Source organism: Vipera berus (assembly GCF_964194415.1).
Source record: "Vipera berus genome assembly, chromosome: 2".
Taxonomy (NCBI): domain Eukaryota; kingdom Metazoa; phylum Chordata; class Lepidosauria; order Squamata; family Viperidae; genus Vipera; species Vipera berus.
Genome location: NC_138203.1, coordinates 223,737,173 through 223,749,326, shown reverse-complemented (window position 1 = coordinate 223,749,326; position 12,154 = coordinate 223,737,173). Strand labels below are relative to the sequence as shown.

General features: G+C 34.6%; 2 protein-coding genes across 2 annotated transcripts in view; one reads left to right on the top strand and one right to left on the bottom strand.

Moving 5' to 3' along the window:
* NT5DC2 (5'-nucleotidase domain containing 2) overlaps positions 1-5,056 on the top strand; it is a 31,856-nt gene extending 26,800 nt beyond the window's left edge. The window contains exons 12-14 of the mRNA XM_081316824.1: positions 673-813; positions 1,033-1,097; positions 1,962-5,056. Coding sequence (XP_081172950.1) covers positions 673-813; positions 1,033-1,097; positions 1,962-2,223 — 468 coding nt within the window. The 3' untranslated portion in view covers positions 2,224-5,056. The remainder of the gene's footprint in view (positions 1-672; positions 814-1,032; positions 1,098-1,961) is intronic.
* A 101-nt stretch (positions 5,057-5,157) lies between these two features.
* STAB1 (stabilin 1) overlaps positions 5,158-12,154 on the bottom strand; it is a gene marked incomplete at its 5' end in the record, with an annotated part of 121,696 nt that continues 114,699 nt past the window's right edge. Inside the window, 3 exons of the mRNA XM_081319052.1 lie at positions 5,158-5,997; positions 6,484-6,591; positions 7,389-7,535. Of these exons, the coding sequence (XP_081175178.1) occupies positions 5,941-5,997; positions 6,484-6,591; positions 7,389-7,535 (312 nt within the window). The 3' untranslated portion in view covers positions 5,158-5,940. The remainder of the gene's footprint in view (positions 5,998-6,483; positions 6,592-7,388; positions 7,536-12,154) is intronic.

The following is a 12,154-nucleotide window of genomic DNA, read 5'->3' as shown; positions in this document are numbered from 1 at the left end:
TTAATTAATTTTCTTTTGATGCTGTTTTATAAATAGTACAGCAACATCAGACATTTTTACAGAACATTCTGTTCATACTATTAGGCTAAAACCACCCTTCAACCATTTTTTTTTTACTGTTAACTACTCAAATTCTTAAAGGAGTTCCCAAGGAATCGTGGTTTTTAAACATTCTGCATTATTAGGGGTTTTTCTCTTTATGAAAATGTTAGGGAAAGAAAGGTTTAAATGAAAAAGGGGGAGGCCTCTCATTTTTGCAATTCTTGAGGAACAGATCTAATCGGTTTTTTTTGGGGGGGGGCAGGGTTTAGTAACAGGGCCAATGCATTCCAATCCTGGAGGGTCATTCCAAGTTCAAAGTCCAAAATTGCCATATGAGAATCTTACCTAACAAGGCTAGTAACTTAGGCAAAACCTGTAGATCTGTAAGATTTATAGATTTATAGTTATCTGTCTGATTGCGTTGGACAAAACAGAAATGCCCCAAATGAGCAGGCAGAAGTATTTTTGTATACTGGATGAAAAATGTGTCTTCCCCTCCCCCCCAAATGATCTTGATGTGCCTCATTCTGCAAGGGAAGCTATGTAAGTGGACGGCTTTTTCTATAAGGCTGAAACAGAGGATCCTAAGTCAGTAAGTCACTCCACTGCCTTTCTCGCCTTCTGTTTAAGGACCTCATGCTACGTCACGGTTGGAGGACAGGCGCCATAGTTCCAGAATTAGAAACAGAAATACGTATCATTAATACAGAACAATATATGCACTCTTTGACCTGGCAGCAAGCTCTTACAGGACTTCTGGAGAGAATGCAGGTAAAAAAGAGAGTGGGTTATGGGCATCACTGCATAGTTGTCATTTCCTTCAACTGGATTAAGCACAGTTCCTGGATATGCTTTCTGGATTGTGTTGTATTCGAAATATTTTCTGCAAATATTGGAATATGTTTTTTTTCCCCTGATAGAAAGCTCATCTTAAGAAATAGCATGTTCAGTCACTGGTCTTTTGCTTTAATTTTCTTCTTTTAATTTTAGATGTATCAAGATGCAGAATCAAAGCAAGTGCTTTTAGAGTGGATGAAAGAGCGACAGGAGATTAGGTTAGCTATCTTGATTATTATGTGTTCCTTTATTTATGAAATACGCTAGAAATGATTTAAAGTGTACACTTTACAAATAGCAAATACAATGTCCTGTTTTAAGTAACATACTACTGTAACTTCTTAATTTGTGCCCTGTAAAGTATTTTTATGTTATGAAAATTTTTATGTTGTGGGAAGAGAAAGTATTGGCCAGGATTGGAACTTCTGGATTTCTCATTTTTGGCCTTGATGAAGATTTGCTTTTTATTTCTTTGATTTTACTTTCCCTCATTGCTGACTTTTGTTTGTTTGCTTTTTCTGAAATTATGTTTTCCCTCAAAAGTTTTGGAATTTCTTTCTGCTTCACTTTTTAAAAGCTCGTTTATATCTCCTTACTATTGTCCCATCTTTTTCATTCCTTGTGGCTCTAAAGAAGAAACAAACCATTTTCTTAGAAAGAAAAAAAATCAGGTTCATGAAGAGTAGAATAGAGTAGAGTAGAGTAGAGTAGAGTAGAGTAGAGTAGAGTAGAGTAGAACAGAACAGAACAGAACAGAACAGAATAGAATAATAGAATAGAATAGAATAGAATAGAATAGAATAGAATAGAATAGAATAGAATAGAATAGAATAGAATAGAATAGAATAGAAGCTGGAAGGGACCTTGGAGGTCTTCTAGTCCAGCCCCCTGCTCAAGCAGCAGAACTCTCCAACCAAAACTAGAGACCAACATTTATAATACACATTCCTTGTCTTCTGGGGGTAGCAGAATAAAGTGACTCATTGTGGAATGCTTCTGTATTAGTAAATTTTCTGTATTGTTTTCTCTTTCTCTGCCAAGTTTTCTATCTAATTTTATTATACCAATTTCTTTCCTTTCAGGTCACTTTCAAAGAACCTGTTTAACCCCCAGTTCGGTAGCATTTTTCGAACCTTCCACAACCCAACCTATTTTTCTCGAAGATTGATTCGTTTTTCTGATATTTACATGGCCTCTATCAGTTGCCTACTGAATTATGATGTGAATTTTACTTTTTATCCTCGCCGAACACCTCTACAACATGAAGCTCCCCTTTGGATGGATCAGCTCTGCACAGGTTGCATGAAGACTCCTTTCCTAGAAGAAATGGTACATATTCGATAAAAGGGATTATGATATGCATAGTAGAATCTTAGTTTCCTTTTAGGAGGCTGCTGTTACTATGTGACCACTGTTGTACTTTTGTTCTGAGCACTTCCTAATAGAAAGGTACCTGACATAAATGAATGGAAAGGTGGCACAAATATTATATCTGAAATCCTGGTAGTAAAATATATTATCCATGCTTGATTATTCTCTAAGAATAAGTTTTAAATCTGGTATCTGTAACTTAGTCACAGCTGACTTTGTGTGCTGAGAAGCTTTCTACATGTTGGTAGGCTTGTAGATATAGATTATAGATCTATTTTTTCTTTAGAACCACACATTCAAAATTTAACTTCCACAGGAATCCTTGCTACATCAGCTATACAGTATATGACACAGTAATTTAAATAGTTCCTAATCAGTTCACCAATCAGTTCACATTCAGTTACAAATTTGAAGATACTAACCTGTGTATTTCTAAAGAACTGAGCATGGTACAGTTCTGTATAAACCAGATATGCTATTAGACCACACTCATTCGTTCATGTGTTATCTCATTCAGATTCACTATTTGATGACATTAGTTAATGTGATATTAAATATACAGTGGCTCATTTACAAATTCAAGCCATCACTTGATACTGAATTTATCAGAAGATGTATATTTATATAATAAATCATCCCTACTTAATATTCAAAAAAATCACTTTTTCATAACGGCAGGTGAATAAATTATCTTTAGTTGAATAACCTATTTCATAAAATGCCAATTTACTTAAGGAATTTATAAGAATTTTTGGACATTAAAGCACAAATAGATGTTACAGATTAACCTGTCCTCTAAATATTGTATGCATGACTAGGATAATAAAAGATTAAAATAGTGATTGCTAGAGCCATTATCCAACTATAATGGAAAGAATATTTCCTTTATTCTATACCTAAAACACTCATATCAGCAAGAGCTAAAACATCAGAAAACAAGTCAGAAACGGGTCTAGTATAAAAATAGTGGTCTCTTAGGAATGGTGAATCATCAAAGCTAAATTGTTTTATGCATCAGAATTTGCATGGACTTACTATGATCTTTTAAACTTAGTTCAGAGATGCTTTTTTTTAACCCATATATCTTAGATTAGATATAAGTGCTGTGGGACTCTTATTTTTTCTGCATTTGATCATGAACTATTGCCAGCCAGGACCATTGTTGTATCAGAGTCAGATATAAGAAATACATATTAATAATGGAATGTCTTTGAATTGAAGGCTTTTATTTAAGGTTGCACTTAGGACAACTGTTTATATTAAGGTCAAACTGTTGTGTGTTGGGTTTTACCCATTAGGTTCTGTAATGCTGCTATAGTTCAAGCTATACCTATAAATGAAATGATGATTGATTGAGGCTACTTAGATTGTTAGAACTATTCAGATTCTCACTAGAGATGGTTTTCAAGGAAATGACTTTCAAGGAACTGACGAACACTTGGATATTCCAACAATATATTGAACCAAAGAAATCTTTGTTACTATGTTTGTAGTTTGTGATTTCATGTTAGGGTCACATTAGGTGATCTCTGGATGCAAGATGATTACAAATTGGAAGTCAGATGTTCTACACTGTACTCCTTCCCAGAATTTTTTTCAAGTTTTTCAAAATGTGCCTATTTTTCAAAGTTTTGAAACATTATCAAATAAGTTACCTCTTACCAAATTGAAAAAAACCCTACTCTCTTTTAGTAATAATAACATTTAAACTTGCTTCATGTTTAATTCAGTAGATTCTTTAGCACATTGGTGAGAACACCAATGCAGTTCCTGTGTACAACTCATTAAAGCAGCCACATCTGTTTCCAGGACTGCTATGTCATTAAGGCCATTAAATTCAGGAAGCTTAGATGAAACAAAAAATCATTTCATCAATCCTATTCTGATGAATACATACTTCTGAGTATTCCATTGTTTAATGATGATTAAGATTGCAGCACCTTATAGCATATGGATCATGTTAAGATTGATAGATTTGCTAAGAACGCTGTTGGTTATTTGATATTCCTCTTCTGTCCACCCTTCAAACTAACTTGAAGACTTGGGGAAGTTTAATCCCCTACCCAAGTTAAGACTTCTGCACTTTGAACTGCCACTTCAGTGGAAAGAACCAAGGGACGCATAAGCTAAGTTGCCATAGTTACTTATGGAAAATAGGAATGTTTATGATGGTTCTCTGCAAGTGTTTGTTCTATAGAAAACTGTTATATTAGGGAAGACCATGGATGTTGCCATCACTTGGACTGCATTTCTGGAACTTTTATCTGGAGATACCTATCCCTTCCTTCTCTCTCTGAGACAGTGTCTTAGCCTTGCCAATTCATGGGAAATATTTCATTGATGGAACCACTTTTACATCCATATTTTGCCTCTAAAATGACACTGAGAGCAAAAGGTAGAAATAGGCATCAGGACTGAATACCAGGGAATACCAGAACAGTGCAATTTTGTAGCTTGAGCTAAGCATTTCTCTGAAAAATAGCTGCCATATTTAAACACCGATGAGGCCTAATTTATTTATCTTTTAAACATGAAATTATTAACATAGCAATTAACTTCCTAAACTATGTTTGGTAATGAGATAATGTCTGTTACTTTTAAAGGTAGACTGATCAGCAAAAAACTAGATAGTTTAGAAATAGGAGATCAAAAACATGGATAAGAATTTGATATTTTTCCAGAACTGGGTACAATTGTTAATTCTGTTTCCTGAGTCTATCTACAAAATAAAATATTTTGTTTATCTTTTCCAGAATTATGTGTGTAACAATAACAAAATAAAATATTGTGTTTATCTTTTCCAGAATTGTGTGTGTAAGGATAATTTCCAAAGGAATGTTCAAATACTTGATACTGGAATGACAATATTTGTTGTTGCAAGGATGAGCTATTGCTGCATTTGGTTACTAGGCATAACACCATTTATTTTTTTTTTACAAAAATAATACATTGCTTCATTATGGAATAGTCCTAATGTTAATATATTTCAGTTTTCTTCATGGGAAGGGGGAAAGAAACAGTACTAATTATAAGGCAAAGAGAGATAATTGGCATCTTTACTGGTAGCATGTTGATGTAATCATGCTTACCTAATAGTGAAAAATGTTAAGAATTGCTTGTAAGGTCCCTTTTTCAAACTTTACAATGTATTACAATTCAGGATGCTTACAAATATGTGCTATCTACAGTTTACCGGTAACAATTTTTGACAATCTTTCATTAGAAGATTTAAAAATTATCAAAAGAAAGCTCAGTAGTGCAGTTTCAAAGTAAATTTGTCCATTCATTAAATCTGAACTAAAATTTCATTGGCCCATTCAGGGTTCTCACAGTATCCATTTGCCAGACACATTCATGAGTCATTCCTAAGTAGCTGATTGAAGTTTCATGGACAGGATCCAAAGGATTCTGTGCATGCTACATAATGTTTTTAAATTCTATCCTTTCATATTACGGTTACACTCAGAACTTATTCCTGAAGGTCCCTAAAAAGAGGCAATGCAACATGAGAGAATGAATTCTGAACAAAAAAATGGGAAATTCTTTATGTGACTGCCAATGCCAATAGCTCTTTCAATCATAATTCTTTCCCATAGCTTTAAAAAGAATGGAATTGAGGTATATAAAATGTTGCTTCAAAATATCAAAATTTCTGGATTTTTTTAAAATCCTGGTTTGTGTTACAGTATATTACTCTTGTCTAAGAATGTCTTCAGTATCAACAAAATCTTCTCTGTGGCGAGACTCCTGAAACAAAGATACAAAAACATAATAAATAAATAAATAAATCTGTAACAATGAAATAGGCAGCATATAAATGTAACAAATAGATAATAAATAATCTAATTTCATAGTGGTATTCAGACAGCTAAAACCAATAACTGAATATGACCAGTTCCTCCAGTTCTATTGGACTTCATAGGTGCATTGAAAAGATAACACATCTTATATGTTCTAGTTACAATTAGAGGAACTAAAGTGGAATGTTCAAACACATTTTGTCCCCATCCGCAGCAAGATTCCATGTCAAACAGGCGACTCTCACTCAGTATGCTGAAGGTGAAGCCCATGGATTTGGCTCCACAAAGGAATCATTCAGAAGCAGTCATTTTATGCACCGAGTATGCCACGTATCCCTAAGAGTTAACTAGCTTTGGTTGCATGTAGGTAACAACTGCATTATAGGTTGTTGGTATCAGAAAATATTCAGCACTAATGTTTCAGTTGTCTTACCTCAAATGGTTCATAGATAGAGCTATCTGCTTCATAAATAGGATTTGGAATGGATACTAAGTGTGGGCTCCTTTCCTGCCAGGAAGATTCATCATCGTCTAGTTCAGTCTATAAGTAAACAGACTAAGCGTGACTCTGTTCTTCAAACTACACAGTAAAAATGAATCAATGAACTCAAATAGAGAGTTGAGAGAAAGTGATTTAGCCAAGGAGTTTAAAGCTAATCTGAAATTTTGTACACATGGATGTATTTATGTACGAATTAAACACAATTTATCTAGCTGCCCAACTCACGCACAGTGATTTGAGGCAAATTACATTATTTTTTTTTAGCTGGAAAGAAATTGATCGCTACATTATTAGATAAAATCCCCTATAAGCCAAGTTTGACTCCTAGGGATGGCATGGACACAAAAATATAATTTCCTTGGCAACAATACGGAGGCAAGTTTGCTCTTGCCCTCCTGTTTCTCAACTTTCCAGGCCATTTGGTGACCGTCACCAGGTTTGATCCTGATGAGCTTTTTGAGAACAGCGCTATAAAGATTACTTATACTGTGTACATATATCTCAAAGTTAACATTCAAATTGATCAGAATCAGTAATGTAGTTTTGAAACTGTGGCTATGGAATCTCTTTTTCTCTCAAGGTATTAATAATCTTTCATTTTTGCTCATGTTGCGAAGGACTTACAGACGTTATAGCCCAACAAAACGAACAGACATCGCTAGAGAAGGTTGTTATAACAATAAAATTTAAATTGTGGTGTTTGATTTGGATGAGGTTCTATAACCACTAATGAAATTACAACAAAAATTACATAATTATTTCTACCCGAGTTCTGTTGAAAGAACATTAAAGTCTATAATTTGTCATGATCAAAACTGAGACTTGGATTTACATACCCTAAGATAGCGAAAGTGCAGTTGTTGGTTTCTCCTTTTGAGACAGAGATAAGACAATCCAGCAATAGTTGCACAGAACAGAACTATAGCAACAACGGTGCTTATGCCAATTGTCATAGCAGCAGATGGTTTTACAGTACTTGAAATCTGTAAAAAGCAATGCTATTTTCAAGTCAAATATCTGCAAGGCACAATCTGATATTAAAAAGAGGAGTGTACTGATTTGTTTAAAGGTGAATGTATTTTTCAAACATCCTTAATATTATAGCTAATATTTTAAAAAAAGACAAAGCAAACTAAAAGCTAGACTTCTTGTGATTATTTTTGTACTTTGCACTTTGATTTTATGTATAACTGTATTTAAAAAGAATAATTATATATATATATATGTATGTATGTATGTATGTATGTATGTATGTATGTAGATCTTTGGTCATTCAGGTTTTGTCCCATGTAGAATTGGAGGTATCAGGGCACCGTTTAGACGAAATCTCATCCGTCATCCTCAGGCTGGTGACTTCAGCTTCGTTCTTCTGGGAGAAGTGTGTGGTAGTGGCTGTTTGTTCCTCTTTTTTAAACTGCCAGAGAGGGTGTGTTCTGATATATATATATATATATATATATATATATATATATATATATATATATATATATATATATGTATGTATGTATGTATGTATGTATGTATGTATGTATGTATGTATATATATATATATATATATATATATATATATATATAAAAATTAAAGTAATCTGTATAACTATTAACAACCTTCACTATTGGAATAACTTTTTATTGTTTTTGTTTTACTCCGCTAATGTTTCACATTGGCTAGAGTGAAAAAGCAATGTGAAATATTCAACTGGCTTTGGAGAAAATTATATACAACTTAATTTATAGATGTTTTTAAAAAATTAGACAACAGTGTCTCTGAAGGATTATGTCATTATGTCTAGTTGTGTGCTAATGCTGTGAGGAAACATGTGCTTTGAGAATGTAATTCAGTTCTAAGATGCAAAATTATAAAGGCACTGCATTATTTTCTAAAGTGCAATTCTGTATTTTTATAGGAAATATACAGACTATATCCTAGGGATGATGAACGTTTCAGTCCTTAGTGACAGGCTGCCCTTTTGTCTTTGAAAAGGGCAAGAAATGAACTTTTAAGAAAAGCAATAAAATCAGCAGAGAAAGTTGAGTGGGAATAACAGCCATGAAGACCAAACAGACCTATTTCGTCCTCTATAAACATCAACTTGGCACCCACTGCCCTAAAGTAATAACCAGTGCCTCCAGAAATTAAATAAAAAAACCATTTTAAAACAGTAGATCTTACAAGATTTGACCATTTAAATACTATTTTTCATTAAACTTCATGAACTCTTGGGAAACTTCGTTAAGATTTGGTACTATCATGCAATTTAACCATGTCTCTAACCGTGTCTCTGATGCCTACAGAGATGGATTCTCGTCTTCCAATTCTGCAACCTCTCTCATTTTTCTTTTTTTATTGAAAAGTTTTAAAAATACAGTTTTCCTTTAAAAAACCCCCTTCCCCCTCCCTACCTCCCCTCCCTACCTCCCCCCTTCCCCCCCCTCCCCCCCTCCCTCCTCCCCCCCCACCTCCCCCTAACCCCCCTCCCCCCCCCCGGACTTCCCAGAGCTAAATACAAGGTATATATATATAAAAAGGCAATCATAAACAACCATATACTAACAACTATAAATTCTAAAATCCATCACTCTCTAACTTATATAGGATCAAACAAAACTTAGCATTATTAAATATATATAGAAGACAAAATAAAAAAAGAAAAAAGAAAACGAAAGAAGACTTATTCAAATGCTAGATAAAACTTCTTGACCCTATACTTATTCTGGATAAACTCAATCCATTTTCTCCATTCCATAATATAATGTTCTTGCGAGTAATCTTTCAAATAGGCCGAAATCTTCGCCATCTCTGCCAAGTCGGAAACCTTTAAAATCCACTCTTGTATAGTCGGCAGTTCCTCTTTCTTCCAATATTGACCTATCAAAAGTCTTGCTGCCGTAACTAAATTCAGCATCAACTTAGAGTCCACAACTGTAGCGTCAACAATTATTCCCAACAAAAAAAATTGCGGACAAAACTTTATCCTCCGTTTAAAAATCTTCTGCATATTCCACCAGACTTTTATCCAAAAAGCCTTGACCTTTTTACATGTCCACCATATGTGAAAATATGTTGCCTCTTCATCACCACACCTCCAACATTTAGGCTGATAATTCGGATACATACTTGCAAGCTTTTTAGGATCTAGATGCCATCTATAAAACATTTTGTAAAAGTTCTCTCTTAAACTTTGAGCTTGAGTGAATTTTACATTCCTCACCCAGATCTTTTCCCACGTGTCCATTGTAATAACTTCCTGAATGTTTTGGGCCCATTTTATCATACAATCCTTAACAAGCTCTGTTTCTGAATCGATCTCTATCAATGCAAGATATATCCGTTTAATATGTGCTGGTCCTTGATTTCTAATTTGCTTTATCAAATTTTCATCAGTCGTTGCAAATCCATTTTTTTGGTCTTCTTTCCACCTGGCCTGTAACTGAATATATTGAAACCAAGTCTGAACAACCTTCTCTTCTCGCAAGAAACTATATGATTTCAAGCACCAAATATTCCCTTCCAAACTTAAAATTTCCTTGTAAGTAGTCTCATCATGTTTGAAACCAGCATGTATATTTTCTATTGCGTGTTTTGGGATTGCCCACAATGGTATCTTGCTGCTTAACTTATGTCTATACTTCTTCCAAACTCTCAGCAATGCCTGTCTTAAAATATGCATCCTAAACACAGTATCTACCTTCTTATCATACAACAAATATGCATGCCAGCCAAACAACAGATCATGGCCCTCAAGATTTAATAACCTCGATTGTGTCAAATTAATCCAATCACTTATTCCTACTAGTGCAGCAGCTTCATAATATAATTTAAAATTAGGCATTTTAAGGCCACCTCTCTCACGAGTATCCTGCATAATCTTAAGTTTAACTCGTGGCTTTTTCCCTGCCCACACAAATTTATTGATACCACGCTGCCATTCCTCCAAGTTAGAATCTTTCTTAAGAATCGGTATCATTTGAAATAAGAATAAAAATTTGGGCAGGACATTCATTTTCACTGCTGCGATCCGTCCCAACAAAGACAATTGCAATTTTTCCCAACTCTCCAGTTCTTTTTGAATTTTCCCCCATAACTTTTCATAATTATTTTTATATAGCTTTGTATTAGAGGGCGACAAAATCACCCCCAAATATTTAACCCTTTTAACAATCTCAAATCCAGTTAATCCTTCTAAGAGAGCCTTCTGCGAAACTGTCATATTTCTAGCCAAAATTTTAGTTTTCTGTATATTTACTTTAAATCCAGAAACCTTCCCATATTGTGTTATTATCTCCATCAGGTCCACAACAGAGTTCTCTGGCTGGGTCACTGTAACAACCAGATCATCTGCAAATGCTCTCAATCTGTAATCCTGATCTCCAATTTGTATCCCCTTAATTTTTTCCGAATTCCGAATCTTAACCAATAGTATCTCTAATGTTAATATAAATAACAAGGGCGATAGCGGACAGCCTTGCCTTGTGCCCTTCTCAATATTACATACTGTTGTCAAACTATTGTTAACTATAATTCGGGCAGTTTATTTTTGGTATAATGCCCTAATCGGTTGTAAAAATTTTTCCCCAAAATCCATTTTGTCTAAAACTTTCAACAAAAATTGCCAGTTCAATTGATCAAAAGCCTTTTCAGCATCTAAAAAGATTAGCGCAGCAGAGATCTGGTTGTGCCTTTCCAAAAACTCTAACACATCAACTATATGTCTCACATTGGTTTTCATTTGTCTTCCACTAATAAACCCCGTTTGGTCCCCATGAATCACCTGTTGCAGAACCCTCATCAGTCTATTAGCCAAAACCTTAGCAAATATCTTATAATCTGTATTTAAAAGCGATATCGGTCTGTAATTTTTAACTAAAGTAGCATCCTGGTCTTCCTTCGGAATCAAAGAGATAAAAGCTGTTCTCCAAGACGGGGGCACCTTTCCCCCCCTCTGGATTGTCTGGAACAGTTCCTTTAACGGTTTTATCATCTCTAATTGTAAATTTTTATAATAGGCCGCAGTCAAGCCATCAGTGCCTGGTGCTTTATCCACCTTCAGTTCCTTAATAGCTGTAAAAATTTCTTCTTCTGTAATCAGTTGGTTAATCCCCTCTTTTTGTACTTGCGTAAGAACCGGGATGCTAGCCTTCTCCAAATACGTATCAATATCTTTTGCATTAATGTCCTCTTTAGTATATAATTTCGAATAAAAATCCACAAAGGCATCCTTAATAAGATTCTGTTGATACACAACCCTTCCTTTATGCTCAATCTTATCTATATTAGATGCCCTTTGTTTTTTCCTCAGTCTATAAGCCAACCATCTGCCTGGCTTATTAGCATTGCAAAAAGTATTATGCCTAGCAAACCGCAGATTGGTCGCCACTTGATCAGCCATTAATTTATCAAATTGTCCTCGTAACAGTCTAATAGCCTCCTTGATCTTCACCTCCTCTGGGTTCAAAATCAAAGCCTTTTCTTTTTCCTTTATTTCATTCTCCAGTTCTTCCCTTCTAGTTTCCACTGCACGTCTATGTCTATTATTCATATATATCAACACCCCTCTCATATAGGCCTTGCTAGCATCCCAAACCATATCCATAGAGGTAC